This window comes from Apus apus, chromosome 1 (genome assembly GCF_020740795.1).
Source record: "Apus apus isolate bApuApu2 chromosome 1, bApuApu2.pri.cur, whole genome shotgun sequence".
Lineage (NCBI taxonomy): Eukaryota > Metazoa > Chordata > Aves > Apodiformes > Apodidae > Apus > Apus apus.
Window position 1 is genome coordinate 175,442,849 of NC_067282.1, and position 27,465 is coordinate 175,470,313.

At 39.9% G+C, this 27,465-nt stretch overlaps 2 protein-coding genes across 5 annotated transcripts in view; one reads left to right on the forward strand and one right to left on the reverse strand.

Annotated features, from left to right (window-relative positions):
* The window catches only part of PRICKLE1 (prickle planar cell polarity protein 1), a 67,626-nt gene extending 57,661 nt beyond the window's left edge, over positions 1 to 9,965 (forward strand). For all 3 annotated transcript variants that reach the window (XM_051642136.1, XM_051642156.1, XM_051642146.1), the window contains exons 2-8: positions 140 to 319; positions 2,561 to 2,674; positions 3,521 to 3,658; positions 4,151 to 4,354; positions 4,877 to 5,063; positions 5,204 to 6,067; positions 7,461 to 9,965. In XM_051642136.1, the coding sequence (XP_051498096.1) occupies positions 188 to 319; positions 2,561 to 2,674; positions 3,521 to 3,658; positions 4,151 to 4,354; positions 4,877 to 5,063; positions 5,204 to 6,067; positions 7,461 to 8,317 (2,496 nt within the window). In that variant the 5' untranslated portion in view covers positions 140 to 187 and the 3' untranslated portion in view covers positions 8,318 to 9,965. The remainder of the gene's footprint in view (positions 1 to 139; positions 320 to 2,560; positions 2,675 to 3,520; positions 3,659 to 4,150; positions 4,355 to 4,876; positions 5,064 to 5,203; positions 6,068 to 7,460) is intronic.
* Positions 9,966 to 17,563: 7,598 nt separating this feature from the next.
* The window catches only part of PPHLN1 (periphilin 1), a 68,020-nt gene continuing 58,118 nt past the window's right edge, over positions 17,564 to 27,465 (reverse strand). The window contains exon 10 of one of the 2 annotated variants that reach the window (XM_051608520.1): positions 17,564 to 18,140. In XM_051608520.1, coding sequence (XP_051464480.1) covers positions 17,931 to 18,140 — 210 coding nt within the window. In that variant the 3' untranslated portion in view covers positions 17,564 to 17,930. The remainder of the gene's footprint in view (positions 18,141 to 27,465) is intronic. The other variant, XM_051608529.1, reaches the window with a different exon arrangement.

A 27,465-nucleotide genomic window follows, 5' to 3' on the forward strand; every position in this document is an offset into this window, starting at 1 on the left:
GCAAGTTGTACCAATGCTTCAATAGTGTATTGTTCTGGGCAACACAAGGAAACGTAGGAACTCTTGCAGGATCATTTATAGTGATAATTAGTTGTTGCACGTTCCAATTTATTAAAGCTCTGTTAATATCTCCTTCCAGATCCCTTGCTTGATGAGCTGCAGCTGAAATATTTAACACTTCACACTTATGCCACTGGAGATGGAGCCCAAAGCTAACAATCTCATTTTTGGGTGCCAGCGAAGCTCAACATCTGACGATGACTCTGGCTGTGCCTTGGAAGAATATGCCTGGGTTCCCCCAGGCCTCAGACCAGAGCAGGTAACAACTCTGCTTCTGCATTTTTGAAATTAGGCTTGTAAGGACTGTCTGAGGGAGTGATACGCTGCCTGTACAAGTCAAATTATTATAATATATAGAACCTAAATTTGGCTAGAACTCCACTTCTTGTTTTGTTTCCTGTTTGCATGAGGCTGTGCCTATGGAGCTTAAAATTCTCACCACTGAGGACTTTTATTCCTAGTCAAGATTTTTCAATAAATACGTGCTGCAGAGGTATGTATTATTGAGTCTAAAAGCAGCATAGAAATTTGTGTCCTCTTTTAAATAAGTTACTAGCTAAAATTAAAGCTCGTGGCATCGTGCTGCTTAGCCAGTACTTCACTGCACTCATACAACTCTTTAAATAATTAGGCATTTGACACCTAGAACATGTATGCTGCTACTACAGTGCACATAAATGAGGTTGTTCTGTCACTGTGACAGGTAGTGGTGTATTTTACGCTTGTTTAAATAGCTGTATGCCTGCCATTTGTTCACGCCAGGATTTCTCTAGTATGGTCTCTGGAGCTGACATTCGTGAGTTGGGCTGTTCCCTCCCATCTCCCCTCTCTTCTTTTATAACCTTATGGTAATGGAAATAAAATAAAATTATTCATGAGCAAATTGAGACAAAAATGAACCTCTCATAATGTTCATTTGCCTGATGATATTGCAGCTGTGCTGAGGCTGTGTACTTCAGTAACTTCCAGCATTAAATGGACAGAGTGGCTTTGTAGGTCTGCTAATGGGGGCAGAGCAGCCCCCATTAGCAGCCTCAGCTGGCAAGCTAAGGCAGTCTGGAGTTCCAAAGGTGCAGAAGATGCCTCCTGTTTTGCTATGCAGAGATTTTCTTAATAACGAAAAAAGTAAAGAGTCAGCAGGAATGGCAAGTAATAAACTATTTTTAGGGGAACTCTATCACTTACTGAAGAAGCATCTACAGGAATCCTGATGAACTGGACATTAGAGGGGAACAGCAAGCTAACATTTTGCCAGAACGATTAAATGTCATAAAATATCCTCATCATCCAGCTAGCTCATTTTTGTGGTGTTTTGGTTTGTTGGGTTTTTTTCCTTAATGATTACTTCTTTTGAGAACAGTGCAATAAACTTGAGAAAAGGGTATAAAGTGTCTTCAAAACTCCACTTTGCACTGCATGCTGTTAGCTTTTCCTGAAGCTTCTTAAAATACAGTTGGTAGTGAATGGACGTACAATAGACTTCTGATATTTCAGTTTTGATTAAATGAAGACCAAGTCATGTTTCATACCACCTTTCCCCACACAATTTTAATTGCTTCCTGAGTCAAGTGATAAGTGCTTCTTCTTCATCTGTATCACACAGTAATAAGCTGTTGACCTGAGCATTATTTACATCTGGATGGCAAGTAATATTTTTGCCAATTGTCAGCTCTTATTTACAGCCCCAGGCCTCGTGACAAGCTGGAAACTGCATTGGAAAAAAACAGTAAAACTGTAGCTGTTCCACAAAAATGTTTTTTGCCATTATCTTTGGCATAATGTTCATTACAGCTTTCCTGTCATAATTTTCTTCTGAACAGAAAGAAAAATAAAAAAAAGAAGATTGATAGGTGTGTACACCTAATACTGATTTCTTCATCAAAAACATGCAGCCTTTGAAAATTTTGTAGTTAATTTGCATCTGACTGAAATGTGGCTGGATCCAGCCTCCTCCCAAGGGAAGGATGTTTCTACCTCCTTACCAAAGCCCACATGGAAGCAATGAAAGCTGATGCTTTGGGTGAACCTGATCAGCAGGAGACTACAAAACAGCTTTTGTCTCAACAATGTGTAAAATGCAGAGAGCAAATTAAATTTGTTTATATAGTGGCTGTTTTCTGGAAAGCTTCATGCCTTGTGTGGTAAATTGCAGAGGGAAACTTGGAATTTCTACGGGGTTGTTGACCAGCCCTGAAGGGGGTGGGAATAATGAGAACATTAAATGTGCATAATTTATGATACCCCCCTAATTGTCACTGCAAATTGCATTCCAGAAAAGCAATTCGGCAGCTGGGTGCTAGTTTTATCAGAGACAATTCAAAGTTTGCTGAGCTGGTTCATCTGGGTCTCGTATTTTCAGCACAAACCCTGTCACGGGTCTAATGTAGCGTAACCATCTTCCTTGGTAAAGCAGAGCTGAGGGGAAACAGGAGCTGAAGGACACTCACAGTGCTGGGTGGTGGGTGTCCCTGGGTCTCAGCTCTGTGTTCTTCCTGGTCAGGTCCAGCTGTATTTTGCCTGCTTGCCTGAGGAGAAGGTCCCTTACGTTAACAGCCCAGGAGAGAAACACCGAATTAAACAACTTCTCTATCAGCTGCCACCCCACGATAATGAGGTAAATCCAAAATTTAGGATGCATCATTGGGGCTTAGGGCTTCCTGGAGGCTTTTTCGTGGAGAATTACCTACCTGAGTATTTATTACAAGCTTAATCCGTGGCCTGCAGGGGCATCTGACCTACAAAGCAGCACGGTGTGTACACTGAGTCCATTGTTCTGCTGTCCGGTTGGCTTGTGTGCAGATAAGAGCTGTCTGGAAGGACACTGCCTTTGCTTGTTAGAGAGGCTGGTGTCATTGCAATAAACTTAACACAAGTTGGTTTTATAGTGTTTGCAGCCACCCACCAATTACCAGGAACCTACAAATTCCTGGAATTGCATTGTAGCATACAAAAAGGATGCTTTGTGATAGTAAAAGGTTTGCATCTCAGAAATGCAGTGTAATTTGGAGTAGAAGTGGAAATAACAAACAAGCCCTTTGTAAGGAGAGGGGGCGGGGGTGTCAATACTTAAGATCTTGTGTATACTGCAATACTGAGTGAGTTGTGGGCACTTAACCATAAATCTAAAGGACAATGTTATGGCTGATTTAGGTTCATTCCATTCTTTTAGGAGAGCAGCAGGTTTTGGTTTGGCTTTTTCAAGTCTTCTTGTCTAGACAGCTCCTTATTTTAGTATGGTGGGGTTTTTTTTTCCCTATAATACAAAATTTCTCTCTGTTCTACTTTTGTATTGTGCCACGTTAGCTAAATATTAAGATGGTGGAGAAAACAAGTTGGAAAAGTTGCATGATGATCACCAGCATGCCTGATGAATTTCTTGCATAGATGCACGCACTTATTAATCTGTTGCTTTTAAAAGGCTCAGTATCTAAAATAAGTTCTCCTGTGTTTTTCCTGGAAGGTGAGATACTGCCAGTCTTTAAGTGAGGAAGAAAAGAAGGAGCTGCAGATGTTCAGCTCCCAGCGCAAAAAGGAGGCCCTCGGCCGAGGCACCATCAAGCTGCTCTCCAGAGCGGTGATGCACGCGGTTTGTGAACAGGTAATAATACTGCTGGTGCCACAAGCCAGCTAAGGGGCTGAATGATGTGAAACTACAGCATCCTGATATTCCTTGGAAGCTTTTCTCTATGGCTGAACACACACACACACAAAATTAAATTAAAGCATCATGTAAATAGAAAGAAGGAAGTACTTGCTTATGCAAAATGCAACCTTTGATACTGGGAATGAACTGAATCTTTGATCTATTTCCTGCTCAAAATAAAATGGTTGCTGACTCATACTAAAGTAATGACAAATGAAAAATAGGCGTCTGCTTAAAAATGTTAGTATGTATAAAGTAATCTTCTATTCACAAAAGGTTTGTTGATGGACAGAGTTTGTCTAGGCCAAAGTTGATAATATTTTTTTCCTCTTGTCAGAATTCTGGAATATAACCTGCATGTTGAGTTTGGTGTTTTGATTTAGTTTAAGTGCCAGGAGCTAGTAGTTTGGGATGGGAAGTGTGTTCACTTTCTGGTTTCGTTCCTAGTGTGGTACAAAAGTAAATGGCGGTGAAGTTGCAGTTTTTGCCTCAAGAGCTGGGCCTGGCGTGTGCTGGCATCCCTCATGTTTTGTGTGCTTCACCTGTAATGAGCTGCTCGTTGACCTTATCTACTTCTACCAAGATGGAAAAATTCACTGTGGCAGACATCATGCTGAACTTCTTAAACCCCGATGTTCAGCCTGTGATGAGGTAAATAATTAATGTTTTGTGGCCAACTTACACTCCTGTTACTGTTCAGTTAACAAACTGCATCAGTTGGGCAATTCCTTCAGATGCTTTCTTTTAAGGACTCCAAATTTTAATTTCTTGTCAAACTGACAATATTACAAGCAACATTATGGTATTTAGAAGGAACATACCTGTTTGCATTTAGAATTGAGTCTTGCAGATTGCATTAGAAAATGGGTCTGTACAAGCATTCCAAAATACCAGCCTGATAGCACCTTCTCTAATGGCTGAGTTCTTGTTTAATTTTTTTTTTTTTTGCTTTAAAAAGTATGGCTTTTCTTTTTTGTTTCATTTTGCTTTGGAAGAGATCAGAATGCCACAATGGCAATTGGAGATTGCTGTTTCTATCCTTGTGTTCCAAAGACAGCTAAATAAAAATAAATGTAGAGTGTGAACTGCACAGTTAGGATATTTTGCATACTCTAGCTCCCAAGGTGAGGTTTGACCCCTTAACTAAGAAGTTTACTTTTTATCTCTGAAAAGATCATTTTTGCTGATGAGTGTACAGAAGCTGAGGGTCGACACTGGCACATGAAGCACTTCTGTTGCCTCGAGTGTGAAACGATCCTGGGTGGACAGAGATACATCATGAAGGATGGGCGACCATTCTGCTGTACCTGTTTTGAATCTCTTTATGCAGAATACTGTGAGACCTGTGGGGAACACATTGGTAAGTATGTCCTTTTTAAGCAGTAAACTTAGAAATTAAGGGAAAGCTAAGTTATGAAATAATGTCAGATTCCAGAATGAGTGGATTCTGCATGTACTTTTTTAGAGAAACCCAAAGCATTGTTTTTTTTCCCATTCTAGGTGTTGACCATGCCCAGATGACCTATGATGGACAGCACTGGCACGCCACGGAGACTTGCTTTTCTTGTGCTCAGTGCAAGACCTCTCTGCTTGGCTGCCCTTTCCTTCCAAAGCAAGGGCAGATTTACTGTTCAAAAACTTGCAGCTTGGGAGAGGATGTTCATGCCTCCGACTCTTCTGATTCTGCCTTTCAGTCTGCTCGATCCAGAGATTCCAGGAGGAGTGTCCGCATGGGAAAAAGCAGCCGGTCAGCCGACCAGTGCCGCCAGTCTCTCCTCCTGTCACCAGCCCTCAATTACAAATTTCCTGGCCTTTCAGGCAATGCTGATGATACCCTTTCTCGTAAGCTGGATGATTTAAGCCTTTCAAGGGAAGAGACAAGCTTTGTTAATGAAGACTTCTGGAAGGGAAGAGTAGAGCAAGAAATGCCTGAAGACCCTGAAGAATGGGCTGAACATGAAGACTACATGACTCAACTTCTTCTGAAGTTTGGTGATAAAAGCCTATTCCAGCAGCCCACTGAAGTAGACATTAGATCAAGTGAACACTGGATTTCTGATAGCATGGTCAAGAGCAAGTTGGACTTGAAAAAAAATAATCCAAGCCTTGCAAGTAAGAAGTATCAATCAGACATGTACTGGGCCCAGTCACAAGATGGCTTGGGTGACTCTGCATATGGCAGCCACCCAGGCCCTGCCAGCAGCAGGAAAATCCAGGAGTTAGACATGGAACATGGGGCATCAGGATACAAACATGACCAAACACCATGGTATGGAGGTTCACTTGAATGTTTGTCTGATCTGAAACAGCAAGAACAAAGTGTTCGAGACTCAATGGATTCTTTGGCTTTGTCTAACATAACAGGTAATGGGGGAAGAAATGACTGGCTTTGATGGAGAGGTCAAAGCATGCATGATGGGACTATTTTGAACTAAAACTTTTCCTATCTGTAATATCTAAAAAGCTTTAGTAGCCACAGATGCTTGTAAAGTAGGAGATAGCTTTTATCAAACACATACTCTTCCACAAGATAAATTTCTGCTACTTAAACGCTGTTTAAATTCTTCTGCTTTCCTTTTGAATTCTCTTTCCCCTGCTTATAAAACCATCCATGTTAAACAGAGTAAGAATGGTCTTGAACTAATAATTCGTTGTATAAAAAACACCATTTCAAGAAAATGAAGATTTTTTTTTTTCCATACCTTAAGTATGAGAAGTTGCATTATAGACTAGGATAATATTAACGATAATCTGCAAAACAATGTAGGTAATTTCCTGATTTATTTGTAAAAATATGTAGAAAATCTGAAAAGATGGTGAACTTCTTAGCCTTAGGAAATGAGGTTTATGAGATTATCTTTCTCTGTTGACTAAAGAGAAACTTCTGTGAACCTCCTTGTCAAATGTGACTGAAATTAGCCAAAGGGATAAAAGTCAGATATGCAAGTGTCTCTCTCTATGTGTTAACCTTCCTTTCCTGTTTCCCTACCAAAACCCCAAACCCAGGAGTTAGGCGTGATAAACCCATTTTAAAAGTTGTCCTGTGCTCTTCTCCATAATTTTCTTCCTGTAACCTGAATCCTTGTGGCTGCTTCTGTAGCTCAGGGCTGTCCACTTGCTGCATTCCCCAAGCAGCAATGAAAGAACTGATGAGGGGAGCTTGGTTGAGGGGCACGGGAGGAGGAACTAGAGGTGTTGTACCTGGGAATGCCAACAGGGCAGATGATGTTGCTGTTGTGGGAATGAAGGGTCACTGGACACAAACCTGGAGTAAACCAGGCCAGCTTACTGCTGATGATTTTTGGAGGGGAAGGATCCTTCTTCATGAGGCAGTATGCATGGCTTTCCTGTAGCAACAGCTGGAATACTGAATTTAGTGATACTGGAAACATGACATATTTTAGCCTTAAAAATTGCAAAAACAGACTGTAGAATAATAATTTTAAGTAATTATTTTTTCCTTAGACTTAGCTGTGTGTTAGAGCTGTTTAAAAATTTTTAAATCATTAAACTAGTTCTGCTTTTGATGTCCTAATGTTAGTTAATTCTTCGGTAATCACAGCTAATACTTAAATATTTTAAGTCAAAACAAAGCGTGTTCTTCTACAAAGCTAGTCCTTTTGGTAATAGTTCCAAAAAGCATGAGCAAGGTTTGCTTTACTGAAAATAAATGTTTAATATTTTATTATAATACTTACCTCTCTGATTTTCCCTCTGAGCACTCTCATTTTCCTTTTCCTCCTTTCTCCCACCATAGGGGCTTCGATGGATGGAGAAGGCAAGCCACGGCCATCTCTCTACTCTTTGCAGACATTCCAAGAACTAGAGGTAGAGGACTGTGAAAAAATGAGCAACATGGGAACTCTGAATTCTTCAATGCTCCACCGGAGCACAGAGTCCTTGAAGAGTCTGAGCTCAGAATTGTGTCAGGAAAAGGTCTTGCCAGAGGAAAAGCCAGTGCATATGCCTGTACTGAGAAGATCTAAATCCCAGTCTAGGCCACAGCAAGTGAAGTTCTCAGATGATGTCATTGATAATGGAAGTTATGAGAACGTTGAAATACGTCAGCCTCCGATGAGTGAAAGGACTCGTAGGCGTGTTTACCATTTTGAAGAGCGTGGAACTCGGCCTTCTCATCATCGTAGAAGAAGTAGGAAGTCCCGTTCAGATAATGCACTTAACTTGGCTGCAGAAAGAAGATGCTCTCCCAGAGAGCGATTTCGTTATTACTCCCCTCAGGATCATGAAAAACTTATTCAAAACAGAAGCTCACGTGAGATTCAGGCATACATTCAAAACGCGGAGCTGTATGGACAATATGCCCACACTAGGTCTGATTATGCACTGCGGAATCAGGTGGTTGATAAATTTTTTGGATTGTATGGTGAGGAAGATGACTCCTGGTGTTCAACTTCATCCTCGTCATCTGATTCTGAAGAGGAAGGATATTTTCTAGGACAGCCAATTCCACAGCCACGATCACTGAGATATCCATACTATACAGATGACCTTTCTGGTCCAACTACTGCTTTATCTAGTTCTCAGTTTGGACAAAGGACAACCAAGTCAAAGAAGAAGAGGGGACACAAAGGAAAAAATTGCATCATTTCTTAATTTGATTTAACAGTTGGGAAGACCAGTCAACTCTGTAGCTACAGTTTGAACCACATCCTTTTATATTAATAATTGTACTTAGGCAAGTTGCTAAGGTTCTTAATGCTTTGCCAGTGTAAATGATAACCCTGCCAGAGTTTACATTGTACAAGTAACATCCACAGATGTCACCATGCCAAATGATGATCTGCTCAGATACTGCTAGGTTTACATACTATGTTTCAGCTGTCAAAATACTGCAGTTCTGGATACAGACCTTCTGTAGACATTTTATTTTATACTTGCTATTCACCTATGTTGAATTATCTGAGAGGGAATTCAACAAAGATCAACAAAATCATCAGCCCTGTGCTGTAGCTACATACACACAGGGTGAGCTTTGACTTTTACCTCTTGCCGCCAAGAAAAAGAAGGCTTTACACTGTGTCCTTTCTTCATTGGTAAAGGTCACTCTTTTTCCTTCAAGTTTCCCTATAAAAACTGGATTATTTTTTTTTTCTTTATTGCTCCTTTTCCAAAGAGCCCCACCTTTAAGGAGGCAAAAGCCAGAACTGAAATGCTGGAGGCCTTGATACATCCTAAAGCAGTGGTAAAAGGTTTATACATTTAACTTTCATGTTTTTCCCTCCACATTATTATTATTTTTTTTTAATTCCATCCTTCTGTAAGGTGTTTTTTTTGGTGCCTGTTTAAAGGAAGACACTAATTCAGCTGCTGCAGTTGGACTTAGCTGCCAGTGAGCGGTGATGGTTTTTATGCTGTGTCCCCCACCCCCCAGCAGCAAAAGAGAGAGATACAACTGCTGGAGTCCTTTGCTCAGGCATGTCACCCCATTTAAGTCAATGAATCTACTTATGTAAGAAATACTTTTATAAGGGCTTAAAGGATTAGGCTCCAGAATTGTATCCTTTCAAATGCATTATCCAGGTTTAAAAATGTATTAGCTGCAATTCTAAATCAAAAAAACATTGATATTTATAATGTAGTATTTCATAGGCTTAAATGTATTCATAATTTAACAGTGCAAATACGAATGTACATATTGTACAGTTAAAATTTTAAAAGCTGAATATTTTTATATCCCTGAATTTGAAGAAATTTGTTACAATATCAAACTAGATTTGTTAGGGGTTTAACAGCAGCGTTATGGATGAAATATTGCTTGTATTTTAGTCAGGGGTTTTAAGTTGAAAAATATTGAAAAATGTTTAGTGCAAAGCAGCTTAATTTTGTCTACTAGGTATTAAAAGCTCTGTATGCATGGTGGGGCTATGTAAATACTATCTAAACTATGGCCCTGTTAAACTTGCAAGTGTTATTTATGGGTCAAGCAAAATGTAAACTATATAAATGTAAAAACCACACAAGCCTAGAATATATCAGTACAACAAATATACAACTCCTGTGGATGTGGGTTTGTTTTTTTTTTCTCATTATTGTTCCCTTCCTTTCCTAAAAATAGTTTCTGAAGTTCACCTACATTGAGGAAGAGATATGCTGGGTGGGTCTAGAAGGCAAGCCAGCAAAAAACTATAAACTAGTGGGTAATGTCACAAGTTGCCTTGAACTTGTACATGGAGCAGAAGCTATTTTAAGTTATAATAAACTTCCAGTGTTTTAAATAAAAGGCAGAAATTTGTTACTTGAATTAACAGTGTCTCCTACCAATTAAGATAATAAATGTTAAAGCCATGGCTTTCTGACCACCTGAAGAAAGGTAATTAATGATGTAACAGATGCATCTTTCCAGAAAAGCCTGCCACATTGGACCAAGCTTGTCATTCTTGAGGGTGTAGAGGTTTTGGAATAAAAGCACCTAGAAGTAAGGGACAGAACAGACACAGGGGTATTGGTTTACACCAAAGAAAATGAAGCTATTGCTAAGGCTAACAACTAGCAGTTACTTGCTTGTATTTTTCAGTGGAAAATAAGCTAAAGATCCTTTACTCCCAGAGGTGGTATTCAGCGTATAAGTCACTTTTCTAGTACAAACAAGTCTGTGTACATGAAAGCTGATCAAAGTAGTATCATGCTACATTGCATGGGCCAATGGGTGGCGCGTGGGATGCTTCCAGCTGGCGGGTTGCCCTGATGGCTTAGGCAGTAGTTGCTTTCCTAGCAGCCAAATGCCTGTTGTGCTTAAGTATATTACAGCAACCAGTCTGCCAAGACTTAACAGGACTTAAGGAGAGATGCTGACTTGCTCAAAAAAGTGATTGAGACCTTCCATTTTTACTTGCATTTCCAAATACAAGGAACCAGGAGCCTCAGGAATGAAATGCTCTGCTTGCTATTGCTGTGTCCTTTTTGGAGCAAGTAACTGTCTCATGGAGAAATGTCTCCACCAGTAGTTCTTCTGATCTTACACCATCTCCTGAGACATAGCATATGTACTCTCCCAAAGTGAAATTCTTATAGAGTATTAGATGATAAAAGCTCTCCATAGATTGTTGCTTCTTAATACTTAAAAACACCACCACCACCAAGACCATCAAACAAAAACAAAGCCCCAAACTTTTTAACAGTGTCACTTAAAAACTATCTTCAGCATTAATGTTACCATTACCTTCTTCTAAACCTCAAACTAAATGAGTTGAAACATGTATCTCTTCCCCATGCCCTTACAGACAACCCAAGGATAACTCAGGGCTAAAGGTACCATTGCTGGGCCACTGTGACCTCTCTGCTCCTGTGAAGGCTCTAGATACTTCAGAATGAGTGATGTAAATAATGACACTTCCACTCTCCCACCTCTGCTCCTTTATATCGTTATTTTTCAGCTGAAAACTCTGGCAGTGGACAGAGGACTTGTCCTCAGTTTTACTCAGAAAAAAAAATCAGAGGCAGTTTGTCTGTGCAGGGGATAAATAATAAATAAATAAACTTCTTGTACATAGTGCTGCTCTCCTGCTGAACAGCAGCAACTCTTCCAGCCCCAGGCAGGAGCTCTGACCTGTCTTCCCTCAAGACCAAACTCAGGCAAGGAAGGTAGAGATTGCACAACATGATGCCTAGGGGTACAGAGCTCCAGTGGATAAGGAGCTTGTTCAGAGCTAGTTCAGATACCTCTGCTCTGAGGCACATACATCTCATAGAATCAATCATAGACTCATAGAATGGTTTGGGTTGGAAGGGACCTTAAAGATCATCTATTTCCAATCCCCTTGCATTGGCAGGGAGACTTCCCACTAGAGAGCACTGGAACAGGCTGCCCAGGGGGGTTGTGGAGTCTCCTTCACTGGAGACATTCAAAACCCACCTGGATGCGTTCTTGTGTGATGTGCTCTAGGTGACCCTGCTCTAGCAGGGGGGGTTGGACTAGATGATCTTTCGAGGTCCCTTCCAACCCCTAAGATTCTATGATTCTATGATCAGGTTGCTCAGAGCTGTATCCAACCTGGCCTTGAACACTCCCAGGGATGGGGCTTCCACAACTTCCCTGGATAAGCTGTTCCAGTGTCTTACCACCCTCATAGTGAAGAATTTCTTCCTTATTTCTAATATAATTTTCCCCTCTTCCAGTTTAAAGCCATTACCCCTTGTCTCACTACATGCCTATCTCCCTTACCTATGCTGAGCTGCAAGACCACAAGCAATTCAGAGCATCAGAAAACATTCAGAAAGCTTTGTTTTGCTGAGGACTGGACTGCTAAGAAACATTCATATCAGGGAAGAATTACAGGTCCTTGTAAGCACACTTAATGAAAGAAGGGGGTAACTAGTATTTTTATCCACTTTTACACACTAAGCTTAAAAATAGCAATACAACTTTGTTTCGCTTTTTTCAGATCAATGTAACCAAATTTTACTTCATTATTATTTTTTAACACTTAGGATAGATGTTTCTAATTAATTCCTCCACCTGTGCTATACCCCAGTGGGATGGGGGAGAAAACTGGAAAAGTAAGAAAGGTTGAAATGAGGATAGTTCAGTAAGTAAAACAAACAAACCAACAAAAAAAAACAAAAACAAAAGATGCCAAGCGATACAGAAAAGCCCAGTTGCTCTGCACTAGCCACCTGTTAGTTGTATTAAGAAGCAGCTAACAACCAGCCAGTCCCTGAGTAACAGCAGCCCCAGGAAACTTACCCCCTTCTCCAGTTTTATTGCTGAGCATGACGTCATGTAGTGCGGAATATCCCTTTGGTCAGTTGGGATCAGGTGTCCCCACTGTGTCGCCTCCAAACCTCTTGCCCACCCCCAGCCTACTCGCTGGTGGGATGGTGTGAGCAGCAGCCAAGGCCCCCAGGCTGTGTAAGCACTGCTCAGCAGTAACTAAAACATCTGTGTGGTATCAACACAATTTTCAGCACCAATCCAAAGCATCCCACCACTGTACCTGCTACTACAAAGAAAATTAACTGTATCTCCCCCAAACCCAGTACAACCTTTCTGATAGCAAGAAATATTAGGGCAATAAATTATCCTCATCAAAAGAGGAAGCCTTGCACAGGCAGCAGGGCTACAAGGAACCAGTCCTTCTCCAATACATGGCATGAGCTCCTTTCATATCTATAGAATCATAGACTCATAGAATTGCTTAGCTTGGAAAAGACCTTTAACATCATCAAGTAACAGGTTTATTGTGGATTTTCACACTGCTTATGTTGTCAGTCAAAGCTGCCAACTCACCCAGGGAGGTTACAGATCCATTCAGAACTGCTGCAGCCTCAGCAGGCAGCACTGAATTGCCATGCTGCTTCCTTTCATTTCCGTTTTCCCTTTTAATTCTTTTAAGGGTAAATGCACATTAATGTGTGCTAGGAGTAAGGATTTTTTTCAGGAGGTCTTAAGGTGACCAAGAAAACAAATTCCTCCAGCACAGCATCTGGTTCTTTCCACCAACACTCTTCCTACCTCTCTCCAGAAGCCCCATTCAGGCTGTCCATGAGACAAGGACAACTGTTTACACCAATATGAAATAAATCCAAATTATGTTTGGTTCTTCAGGAAGCAAGACTAAAAGCCATGTTTCTTTCTTAAGTTAAAGGATCAGCATATTATTTTACTTACACCAACAAAAACCATACATCACAAAAGGTTAAATGTCAGTGTTCAACATAATAGCAAGTATTAAATGGAAAAGCAGTTACTTATCACTCATTAATGTGAATTAAACCTTTCCCAGAAATAGCACTTACAAAAAAATTCAAAAGGCTCCTTAGTTCATGAGTAAAATGTAGTCCTTTAACAAAAAACCACAAAACTAACAGATTAAGTAAAGGACAAGGTAACAACATTTTGAAAGATATTACTGATCTATTAGCTAATCTAAAAACCCAAAAATGACTGGGTGATGGGTCAGATTCAGAGTAACAGCAAACAGGGCTGTGTCAGGCTGGCAGCTGCCAGTCACCAGTGGTGTTCTTAAAGGCTCAATTGTAGGGTCAGTGCTCTTTACTGTTTTTATAAATTACAAGACACAGGATTTGAATGTACATTAAGTTTACTCATGACACTAAACTAAGACGAACTGTTGACTCCCTTGAGAGAGATCTGGACAGACTGGAGAGCTGGGCAATCACAAAGCATACGAAATTTGACAAGAGCAAGTGCTGGATTCTCCACCTGGGACTGGGTAATCCTGGTTATATGTACAAACTGGGGGATGTGAAGCAGGTGAGCAACCCCATAGAGATCTAGGGGTTTGTATTGACAGCATGTTGAACGTGAATCAACAGTGTGCCCTGGCAGCCAAAAAAGTCCAACTGTGTCCTGGGATGCAACAAGCACAGCATAGCTGGCTGGTCAAGGCAGGCAACTATCCCACTCTGCACAGCACTGGTGCAGCCCCACCTGGAGTGCTGTGTGCAGCTTTGGGCACCTCAGTATGAGAAGGATAGGAAACTACTGGAGGGAGACCAAGATAGTGAAAGACCCTGAGAGGAAGACTTATGAGGAGCAGCTGAGTCCCTTGGCTTGTTCAGCCTGGAGAAGAGAAGGCTGAGTGACCTCATTCATAGAATCACAGAATCATAGAATCACAGGGGTTGGAAGGGACCTCGAAAGATCATCTAGTCCAACCCCCCCCGCCAGAGCAGGGTCACCTAGAGTACATCACACAGGAAGGCGTCCAGGCGGGTTTTGAATGTCTCCAGAGAAGGAGACTCCACAGCCTCTCTGGGCAGCCTGTTCCAGTGCTCTGTCACTCTCACAGAAAAAAAAAAATTTCTGATATTCACCTTAAACCTCCTATGCTCCAATTTGTATCCATTACTCCTTGTCCTATCACTGGTCATCACTGAAAAAAGCTCAACACCATCTTCTTGACACTCACCCTTTATGTATTTGTAAACATCGATTAGGTCACCCCTCAGTCTCCTTTTCTCCAAACTAAAGAGACCCAGCTCTCTCAGCCTTTCCTCATAAGGGAGATGTTCCACTCCCTTAATCATCTTTGTGGCTCTGCGCTGGACTCTTTCAAGCAGTTCCCTGTCCTTCTTGAACTGAGGGGCCCAGAACTGGACACAATACTCCAGATGCGGCCTCACCAATGCAGAATAGAGGGGGAGGAGAACCTCTCTTGACCTACTAACCACACCCTTTCTAATACACCCCAGGATGCCATTGGCCTTCTTAGCCACAAGGGCAAATTGCTGGCTCATGGTCATCCTCCTGTCTACCAGGACCCCCAGATCCCTTTCACCTACACTGCTCTCCAGCAGGTCAGCCCCCAACCTGTACTGGTGCATGACATTTTTCTTCCCCAAATGCAAAACTCTACACTTGCCCTTGTTAAACTTCATCAGGTTTTTCCCCGCCCAAGTCTCCAGCCTGTCTAGGTCTCTCTGAATGGCAGCACAGCCTTCTGGTGTGTCAGCCACTCCTCCCAGCTTGGTGTCATCAGCAAACTTGCTGAGGGTACATTCTGTACCCTCATCCAGGTCGTTGATGAAGATGTTGAACAACACTGGTCCCAGTACTGACCCCTGAGGGACTCCACTAGTCACAGGCCTCCAACTAGATTCTGCCCCATTGACTACAACTCTCTGACTTCTTCCTTTCAACCAGTTCTTGATCCACCTCACTGCCTGATCATCAAACCCATACTTGATCAACTTATCTACAAGGATGCTGTGGGAGAGTCAAATGCTTTACTGAAATCAAGATAGACCACATCCACCGCTCTACCATCATCTATCCACCTAGTAATTTCCTCATAGAAGGCTATGAGGTTAGTCAAACATGACTTACCCTTGGTAAAACCATGTTGCAGCCTACAACTTCCTCTAGAGGGGCAGTGGAGGGGTAGGTGTGGATATCCTCTCTCTGGTGACCAGCAACAGGACACAGAGAAAAGGAATGAAGCTGCTTCAGGGGAAGTTCAAACTAGACATTAGGAAAAGATTCTTCATTGAAAGGGTGGTCAGTCACTGAATAGCCTCTCTGAGGAAGTGGTCACAGCCCCAAGCCTGTCAACAGTTCAGGGTGTGTCTGGATGATGATCTAAGTCATATGGTTTAGTTTTAGGTAGTACTGGGAGGAGCAGGGAGTTGGACTCAATAATCTTTATGGGTCCCCTCCAACTTGAGTTACTATGATTGTAAGCTTTTCTTGAAAAATCAGATGCTTTTATCATAGTAAATTTAATCAGGCTTCTAACAAAGGAGACTTCTAACAAACTGTACAGTAATCGACATTTTTAATCAAAGCTATATGAAGCATGATATCAGTATTTTTTTCATTAGCATTTCTAACCCAAAGCAGAAACTCTGATGGAACACCCTAAAGACTCTCAGTCCTGTAGGCAAGTAGTGAAGTGCTGTAGTTAATGCTCCTGCTTCTGTGAAGCCTGTGCTTTGCCTGTGGTTTCATAAGCAGTCTCTGTAAACCAGGTTGTTGCCAGAAGGGGCAGATCAGGTCTAGCTACTGTGCCACAACAGGTTGCCTCTCACCCCCTCTCTCCCTCCCCGAATTAGCATTCCGTAGTATCCATGAGCTGATTCCCACTCACTGTGCAGCCCACACAATCCCAGGTGCCAACAAGGTAAGTTGCAGGTCATCTCCTTCGAGTAATATGAACTCTTAGAAACCAACAAGAGACAACTGTAAAACCACACCCTACTGACATTAAAAATAATCAAGCATCTCAAGAATCTGATGTTACACATTTAATATACCGTATCAAGATTTGCATGTGTAAGATGCTGTGATACATACAGTACCTTGTACATGCAAAATCATTGCTATTCCTTTTACTTCTCTGCACACCATTCTGATGAAATCAGAAAAGCTATCTTGGTAAGGGGGCTGAATTCACTGGCTTTCTAATTTAAAAATACTGTGGCCTTCAGAAACCACAAGCTTTAGTCGTTAGTCCTTTTACAGACTTTTTCATGTTTGTAAATGCAAATGTATACCAATCAATCATGCTTAAATTTACCTCTTCATGATTATGAACTCAAATTACGCTTTTTATGAAACATTTGTGAAAACCAGCATCTTATTAAATGTAAAACTGTACATAATCCAATACTCAGGAAACTGCCAATGAGTCCTAAATATTTTTCATCTCTGAAAAGTAAACACATACCACTAGCAGCCTCTTGACTTTTCTAAACCACTGTTCCCCAACTACAAGTCACTCTCTCAAGTAAAAAATGGCTCCACACATTACACAGAAACCACCTGGGTGTGAAATAATGATGAATTTGGGGTCTTAAGGTTCAACTTCACATTACACCTAATCCAAAGCAACTTGGAGTTACTAAGGAGACAGTCTTGCTTGTTTTTCTTGTCCCACCTTGGCACTCCAAATTCCTGCTCCTTCTTGATGTCAGAAACAAAGATTACACACAGCCTCCATGGAAGAAAAGTGGTGATAAGGCAAAAGTGGGGAGAGGGAGGGAGTAGAAGGGACCTTTCTCTTCTCAGCAGCTGCCTGCAGTTACATTCTGGAAGGTGTAGTAAAAAATGTAACAAAGGAAACATTTAGTAGCAAATAGTAACCAAAAAATGGATTTCATAATTCTGCTTACTAGCAACGACTCATGATATGGAAAACACCAACATTTAAAAGGCAGAATTAGAAAAAAATTCAGCACTTCTTGTATCAAGTAGCTAGAATCGCTCTGCCAGTCAAGAGACCAGAGAAAACCTCTAGTGTAATTTAACAGAATGAATCTAAAGTTTAAAATTAAACTGTAATAAATAATTTAAATTATAATTGCAAACAATTTTTCAAGTCTTCCCTTCCTATAGTATATATAAAACCAAGACATTTCTGCACAGTTTGAGGCATGAAGAGCGGCTTCTTGTTATTTTAATAAAAAATAGTGTTTGAAGTTACACTTACAGACATCAAAACATAAGTGTACGTACATAGAACTGAACATTTTTTCAGTAACGGTGTAAAGGTTTCAAAAATAGTTTGTAACTTTGCAAGATTCTTGAAAGAACATCCTTTCAAAGGAATATACATCAACAAGTAACAGGTAGGAAGAATACAATTGTGGAGACCACAGTGAACAAGATACAGCCACCTGAGCTACTATGGAGGAGTGCAGGCCTTGGGTTCAAATCTCCAACAAGATCTCTTCTTTCCCCTCAAAAAGCAGATATATTTATTATGGCATACACAATGCAAAGGATCTATAAAGCATATTTTTGTCCTTAGTATGAGCCCTCTTTGAAGGATTCTGATAGATCTTGATTGGCAGCATCATACTGAGCAATGAAATGTTTGAGTTCTTCAATGCATCGCTCACCTATTTCATGCAAATTCTGCCGCAGGGCAAACTGAATGGACTTCTCTAATGATGGATCTTTATCAATTAGCATCTTCACTACCATGCCAAAGGTTTCACAGTCTTGTCTGTAGATCTAGAAACAACACATTTTAGAAAATTATTAAATGTCTCTTTACTTTAGCACACCAACAGCCCTTGTTGATTCAGGTGCTACTGCAGATCACAAACAAGCAAAGAACATTGGATTTAACACGAGTTTCAATTGTAAGATGTATTTGCCTCCTCTTCTGAACTGCACTAATACAAGTATAACTAGTTCAGAAATACCTGGATACAAGAAATAATGTTTTTTGGAAGAAATGCCTTAAAAAGAGTGGCCTCCTTATATTAAATATGGCCTCTTGCAGCAATATATAACAAATGGCAGAACAAAGTGCAAATGCTAAACCAGATTTTCATTGCAAATATATGTACATTTAATTTAACTGTGGCATGTCTAGAAATCTCAATCCTTATGCAACCAACAATAACTTAGTTTGCAATCTTTCCTAATACTTCAAATACAAGTTACGTTTAAATAATTTCACCAAATTCTGTTTGTTTGTTGGCTGTTTCTCAAAGAACTCCTTGACAAATATGTCTTTAATCAGTTTAACTGCATTGGTGATTCAACCACTAATGATAAGAGAAATCCTGACAGCTGTTTACATGAACCCGTCTGATCTGGTACTGCAGGGAATGAAGAGTTTGCAAGTCAGTTATGTACCACAGTTGAGGAGAAGTAACTTCTCTTTACCATTGCAATTGATTTTCAAACAAGTATCTGACTATGCTCCAAGGCAGTTTTCAAAGTGAGTCAATGGCCTTTTAAGTTTTCTATTTTTTCAAATTCCAGCCAAGTTTATTAATCTAAACATCAACCAAGAAGGGAATTTGTCAAATTCTCTCAACTACAGATGCAGTTCGTTTTCATACCTCTTTGGCAATTTCCATTTGGAAAATACACCAGCTTTTTAAATGGAAATAAGTCGGTTTTACATCTCTACATTTTTTAGGAGAAAAAAAAAAGGCTAAATTGTTGATATTCCTCAAAGTATTATAATCTCTTAGTATTGTGTGCTGGTGTTAGAACTTATTTTTACAGAGATTTGTGAACCTTTCCTCCCACATTTATATATATTGTGGACACAAAGGATACAAGCAATTCCCCATTAGTAAAACAGAAAAAAATGAAATAATAAAACCCCTACAACCAAACACCACCACAACTCTTTTATTCATAGAGACCAGTCCAAGGGCAGGTCAAGCATATTCATGTCAAAAGAGCAGCCAAAAAAAAAAAACAACCAACAAAACAAATTCTGAACACAAATCAAACTGTTCTGAGAAACACAACAATTTAACATCAATAAAGACAGTTCTCAAATGTCTGATAGCATATTCTACAATAAGAGTATAAAAGAAGGCCCTTTGGAAGAAACTAATTTTCAATAGATTAAAAAGTCAAAATAATAATAATAAAAAAAATACTGTAGCCCAAAACAAAACGAAACAAAACATCTGATGTGTGGATATGGTCTGCACATGGTATTTTTTCTGAGAAGAGCTTGTTTCCTGCCTTGTATGTTTAGTTCTTAGGTAGTAAAATACCAGCATGAAACCCAGGCTCTTGAGTTCATGTTCCACAGCAAGTAAAACACGGTACTTCAAACAGAGCAAATTTGCCTTTCTTTTTTTCTGACTCTTTCCAAGGAAAAAAACGCAGGAAGAATTGCTGTCTCTGATTAGCCATATGACAGACAGATGGTATTTCACTTTGGATAACTTGTGCCTTTCAAGTACTTGCAGCACACTTACTAGCACCTTTACAGAATGATTCCTGAAAGGTTTTTTTCTCCCTGAAGTCATGATGTTTTGGAGGAAATCGTTCAAAACTTCTCCCCCCTCCTCCCCTTTTTGTATATCTATTTGTCCTATTTTATCACCTTTGAAGTGGTCAGCCCAAGGACGTGTGAATGATCTCCCACAGGTAAATGAACCTGGTAGCTGTCAGTGTCCAGAGGGTGCTGTGCAACACCGGTACCAGTGAAACCCACTAACAGAGAACACAGAAACTTTGCTCTGCCTTTTGCACGGGAAGGCACCCAAAGCTACAAGTGAAGGAAATGCTCTACTTTTAATTGGTCTTCAAATGAACGGCAAATAGCGTTACCTGCTATTTCTCTCACACACCACAATGAGCTGCCCTAGCTGCAATTCTCTGACCCTTAGCATATAAATATTAGCTCAATCTAAGCACATTTTTCTTCAAAACTTTTACAAAAAAAGACTGGAAGGAGAATCAAGAGAGCCATAGTTGCTGCTGCACCTGGAGTCAGAAGTCATTTCACTGTCACAACCATCTGGAAATTTAACACCTTCTTACAAGTGATGAACGTTTTCAATACTTGGTGACAAAAGACTTCGGGGGGTGAGGGGGAAATATAATCGACCTAAAATAGGGGAAGAGGGCAGAAGGTGGAGCAGGAAAGGCAGTTCTAACAACAGAAAACAAAGGAAACAGCTCAGCTCTTCTAACAGTAATTAAGCAATTTTCCCTTGACAAGCTTTCTACCCCAGCTGCTAATTCTGATTCTTCTGGTGCAATCTGCCTCCCCCTCAATTGTGCTGATAAACCTATTTGTATAGCTGCGACATAAATTACATCACTGAGATGATCCCTTTTAAAATTACTTCCCTCCCAATTAATGTGATTCAGTGATTCAATTCTAAAACCAGATGCATCAGCACAACTGAAAGAACTGTGAGCCACAGTCGAGAAGTGGAAATAACTTCATAAATCAGTTTATATCTGAAGCCAGTGCATGACTGTCAACCCTCAGAGAGAAGTTACTATGCTTGGCAGAAGGGAGTAGAGATTATCAATTACATGACTATCAACTAGAGAAGATACTAAACACAACTTAATGGTATGGTCAACTGTTAGAAATTTGTGAGAGCACTCAAAGCTCTTGGAAAAGAGGATGATGGCATATCGTATTAAAGTCCATCTTCTCCACAGAAGAGAAAGAGCCTATTTCTGAAAAATAAGCTGAGAATATGATGTTGAGAAAGAAAACTGCAGAAAAGACTTAAACAAAAACACTCTCTGTTGGAGGAGAACACTGGAAGAACTTGTGACCTAAAAAAGTTCAAAAACAACTATCTTTAAATTTCAGCTGATACTGTTTTTGAGCTCAGACCATGGAAAGCTCATCTGTAAACATCTCAGACTAAAACCCAAGAATTATTCCATGTGTAGAGAAAGAAATAAATAACATTTTTATATTGAAAAACAAGAAAGGGAATGATATCAACAATATGATTACTGTGATATATATGTCAGGTAATCCTGAAAACAGCTAAAGCCATAGGGTGATCATTTACCAAGGCCCAAGCACACTTTTACTCTCTGACCTATGCTACTGCACCAGCATAATGGAAAGAACATGTAACACTTCAGTAAGCAGATGAAGGAGAAGCAGAAACAGCTGTTCTACTCCCAAATATATAAATACATTCATATTTCTGTTATATACACTATATATATATATATAAAAATATAGTCTTGTTTCTCCTATTAATGAGAAGTATGTATGTAAGGTGAATTCAAGGTCTCTTTGAAGTTTTCCAAATTCAGCACATCTGCCATCTGTGAGGTCCAAGGACCACAAATATGCCTACTTTTGTATTATCCTCAGGGCATTTTGCCTCTTTTTATTCTTATATGATAATAGCATAAAAGCTCTGGCTGACATCAACTTTTCACTGTACTAGTCTCTGTGTAAGCACTTAGGCTTTGTCTAGACACAATTCTAAAGGTGTGATGCACCTGCAACATGTTAGTGAACACTCCTCATATATCTGAAAAAACCAAACCAAACTTTGCACTGAGAACTGTTTAAATATAGCTAACATTCACTTCCAGATCCAGCTAGAGCAACAGAGAAGCGTATCCACCAGCTTGGAGCTGATCAAGCCCTAGAATTCACCAAGCAGAATAAAACCTTTGAGACCTCCCTAATCTGCATCTGGGCAAAGTTTTCAGTTAACCTCAAAACGCCATCAACAGTGACTTAAACTACAAAGTATGATACTGACATGAAAAAAATTAAGGAAGCCATAAATTCTCTTCCTGCAGCTCAGCACTGCTGGGACATTAACCTCTGATGGGGAAGAAAGAGGAGAAACAGCAAACATATGGGGACTGCTCAAGTTTTAGACTGATACATCCCTCTTGCAACGATAATCTTAAAATGGTCTTGGCTTAAACTAAAGAAAATAGAGAATAGCTCAGCCGATGGTTGGAAAACAACATCACCAAAACTTTGTTGTACACCTAAACTCTGCATGTGGATGAAATTACACCTAGCTAGGAATTACTACAATCTGCAGAAGAGTCAGAAACTTCGTCATCTTGGTCTCAAAGTCTTGCATACGCAGCCAAAAGGCAGCTTTGTTTCCACAAAAGTAGACACAATGTTCAAAGGGGATGAGGCCAGGAAAAGCAGAGAAGTTATAACAGAGATATTCACAACCTTTATTTCACCGCATGGTGGCTTCCCCAGTTTAACTCTACAGAGCCTGTAGAAAGAAAGGCTTTTTAAGTTCTCAAGGTGATTCAGAAGTGGATGTGATGACTTCACAAGTGCAATTGATGCCCACGATAAAATCTGTAATTTCCAATCCCTTGCTCTTTTTCATCACTATCTCTCCTGCATTTTTGAGCAGTCTTATAATTCCATACATTTATAGATTCATCTAACACTCTCTCACCTCCACCAGAATCCCTTCTTCACAGCAAGATGACACACCTCTAGACTCTCTGAGAAGCTCTACACCATATGTAGACAGCCCACCACCAGTGCTTTTGAGTTAGTGCTCATCATCAGAGATGCCTGTTCCCAGCTCCTCATCCAGAAGGCCAAAGACACTCAAGGCTCAGTTCAGGTGGGGGAAGGAGTTAGGGTTGTGGCTCAGAAACCACTTTAAATAGCCTGCAACGCTTAGATACTAACTCACCCTCAAGAAGATCCAACACGCCCAGCAATCACAGTCTTGTATCTGTGATTCATTCAAGTATTCATTTAATATATATTATCTTTCAGAAAATAAACTTTACAGTTACTAAGGGCACATTTCCCACAAGTACCAAATCCCCCATGCAAGAAGCAGCAACATGCTCCCTGATAACTGTTTGATTTCTAACAAAGGCAGAGCTTGAACTTGCAGAGCGCAAGTAGAGCACAAGTTTGAAAGCCACACCATATCCCCTCCAGACACTCCATTAATGAAAAAGCAAACTGCCTGAAATCTCTCTTGCTTCAGTGAAGCCCCAGGGTTGTTCCTCTACACTAGACAAAGGAAACAGCTTTTATTCCCCCAGCTAAACCAGGATAGCCAGGTTGGTACAGCCCTCTGGTGGTATAAGCCAGCTTATTTCCCCTCCTCAGCAGACCTAAAGTTTGACAAGGCACTTCTGTTCACACAGCCCCATCTATGCCACGTTTCTTGGCACAGATAGACAGACTATGAGGTATACTTTTTCTTGCACTCCTAAGAGCAATGCTAAAAGATTTTGTAATGTAAACCTAGGTCTAAGCTGATTGCATATGTAGCAAGATTTTGCATTATAATTGTGCATGTGAATTCTAGCAAATTGAGAAACTACTACACACTGAATGACTTCAGTACTGCTGCTATCAAAGTCCTTTCCTTGTCAAAGGCATCTCTTAAAATGAATTATTACTTGTCCCCAAACAACTTATTTTTAATTTATTTACATACTATTTTGGATTTTTCTCAACCATACATTTTAGACTCTATTAGCCTACCAAAAATTTACTCTCAAATACAATAAGCTAACCCTCTACTGAAGGACTGCAGAAAAAAATTCATTACTGCAGTGGCAATGTAATTGTACTGTTATGTTTATGAGTATAATATAGAGTATAATATGAGTATAATATAGAAATTAATAGCTCCACAGTGCAAAGAATGCTCAAAACTGTCATTAAACCACTTGCAGACAATTTCCATGATCAAGACATTTAAAATTAGTTTTCAACCAAGATGAACTGTTTTTCTTGGTCACAAAAAGCTGAAATTAACGTACAAAAAATGTAATACCTGGTTACAATAGTGGTATACAATTTTTAATTATAAAATATCAATAAGTCTACTCTACTCTTTTCTTAAAAATGCACTAACAATTTTGCCTTGAATCTATGTAATAACTTCCGTACCCATTAATCAATGTGTTTATAGACCAATTAGATACTCATTGAAATGCAAACTGGGGGGAACAAGTTATTTAATCTACTATGCAATAATGAACAATTTCATGTTAATTTGCTACTTACTGAAGATATGCAAAATATTAATGTTCTCTGCACTTAGATACAATTCTGCTTCCCTTTTCATTGGAAGTTTCAAGTGCCTGGTTTAACATGTTTTCAGAATGTAAGCACACCATTTTTGGCATCTAAATACCTGACTGGAAGGTCTGCTGGAAGTCCCTCATGTGGAATAGAGGCTGATACAGTCATCATTTTAAAGGCAGTATGAATTCCCATTTGAACTCTGCTTTGCCCTCAAGGACCAGGACTGGCAATGTGGGGGGCAGTGTTTGAGCAGAGCAGCAGGGACAAGCATTGGGAGCCCCAGCAGCTTGGAGGAGCCCCCTGGGGGAGGCAGTGGAGACCACCCAGCTCTGAACTCTCCAGGAGCTGGTTGCTGCTCCCAGCCCTGGGCTCACTGGCATAAGGCCACAGTGTTTCTGTTCAGCTGATCGACAGCATTTTGCTCCTAGGACACAGCATCTCCTGCCTGTGGTTTTGTTCATTCCTCTGATCAAACTAACTTGAAAGAGGAAGATGCAGTCTAAAACAACGCCACTGCAAGGCTTCCTACTTCATCTTAAAGTAGAATTCTAGTACGGAGAGATTAAAAGTGCTCTATAAAATTGTGGGGTGGGTGTCTATGTCTAGTTACAAACTGTCTGCTGAGTTTACACATACATTTTAAGGCTGAAAGCAACTGAAGATTTGGCTTGGGTCTTGAGACACAACCCATGTCTTTTCCATGCTGTATAATACACTGGGAAGAAAACATGCAGGCCAAATTATTTACTTGCATGAAACCAGTTTAAGCTCAAGACACCATCTGGATACTCCTTTTCTTCACATCATGCCCCTGGTGACACCTCTGCAATCACAGTGAAGTCATGGGGTTTGCACAGGGTGGAGCCCACTGCAGCTCAGGAAAAGCCTGTGACTGGCTCAGGTGTGCAATGGCTGACACCTTATCTTCCTATGAATTCTGCTGCACAGGACTCTGCCCCTCAGCAATAATACCTCCAATCATCATTTCTCTGTACAGGACTGCCATCCCTCCTCAACTCCTTTCTGCTTCCCTTCACCATACAAACAAAAACTGACAGTCTTGAGCACTAGCTCAGTGCTTATAAAGCAAACTGATGATGGAACATACAGCTTTGGTATGAGTATGTTGAACAGAGTCAAAATAATAAAAAGCAACTAAAAAGACAAGCTCTCAAAAGTTGCAGTAAGTTTTTACCAGCTCCAGTTACACAATAAGGACAAATGTAGAACAAGGCTATACAGTTCTCAACCACCATAGCAAAAGCCAACCAATTTGGTACCATTTAGAAATCTGTTCACATGAACTACTGAACTGTCTCTGCTCTTTTTCAAGTTAAAGTGAACAGAGAAAGCATCACATACAAAGCATTCAGCACAGTGCAAGATAAACCTTAAACTTCTATGACTTGTACTACCTGGCAGTTAATATCTGGATTGTCCAGTTGCAGAGTTTTTATTTATCAAAACTTATATTTTTCAAATAGTTCCCCATTGCTTTAAAATTACTACAAACAAGTTTTCCATAAGAAGCAAAATGTTTACTTAAAATATTTTGCTAGGAAATCCATATATTTACTTTAATAATTTTTAATACCACAAACAAGGACTTTAAGTGAATGTTCAAATGAACACAAATTGATTCACAACAAAAATGTACATGATGATACATTTCATTTAATATTACATTTTCACAAGAGCAAGTGCATTATTACTTCTTCAAGAAGTGTCTTGCTCAGTCAAGCAGAAGTAGCTCCCATGTGGGAGAGCAAGGACTATTATGTTACATGGTTTTACTGGAGATAATTCTTTACTAAACCAATCAGACCACATAATAACAGCATTCTAACACCAACTACAGGCCCTTGGAGACCAGCTTGTGTGTGGCCTAGATTTCATAGGCTTCTTTACAACAGATGTGTTGGATGAGGGTAGTGTTACTTCATATATTAACTTGGGTGTTCCTTAGGTAAAACAGCAGCGTTAGTTTAAGTTATACCTCTTACATATTCTTTTTATAGAATCTGTGTGCCTTCTGCAAGCAGATGATAAATTTCCATTCAAATAATCCAAAGCAACTACAATTAATCAGATTCTAAACCTCACTAGAAGTACTGGTAATCTCTTAAAAGACGTATCCATGACACCTTTTCAGCTCACACGTGAGACAACCCAGTTATGTTTAACAATGTCCAACTACTAACAACTGTGCAGCAAAGTCAAAAAACTGAAAGAAAAACTAAAATAATAATTAAAAAAAAATCACCCTTTTCTCTATAGTGATTTCCACAACTAGAAACTGCATTTTCATAGGACCATAAATGAAAACAAAATCCTAAAATCTCTCTTCTCTGGCTGATGCTAAAAAAATCCCATTACTTGAAACGCAGCAGTTCAGGATTAAACAGGAAATAATCAGCTTTATGCCAAAGGAAGGACCTCGCCCTGCAACTTTTTATTTATAAAATACTGAATTGATGGAAAGCTATTTCCTAAATCTGCTCCATGGTAAACTTATTGCTCCATCCAAAACAGGAAGGGTGCAGTTTATCTACAAAAGACTCTGTCTGTGTTAATTCTCTTGTTAAAAATATTTAATAGCTTTCAGTTATGTCCACTGACCATAAAGGAATGTGATATTCATTTAAGCTTCATCAGAATGGGCTGTATATTACTGGTAACAATTACAGGACGAACCAATCTTCCTTGTCATAAAAACACACAAATATGCTCGTGTGGAAAGTACAGTAGTTTAAATGGACTGTGTTGCAGTCAAGATCAGCAACAATGCATGAGCTTTTACTAAAAAGTGAATTGTAGCGATTTAGTTTTCCCTCAACAAAAGTCTTCACACTTCCAACAAATATCCTCAGCTACAAATATTCTCAGATTGAACATTCTGTACTACGGGGGCTGATTTATTCATGGACAAGACAACGGGAAATAGGTTCTATACTTTCTTCAGTGGCACAATGTAAACAAGCAGCAAGAGAAGAAAACATAAAAATAAATTTTCTTTTTCTAATTCAGAGCTCCCAG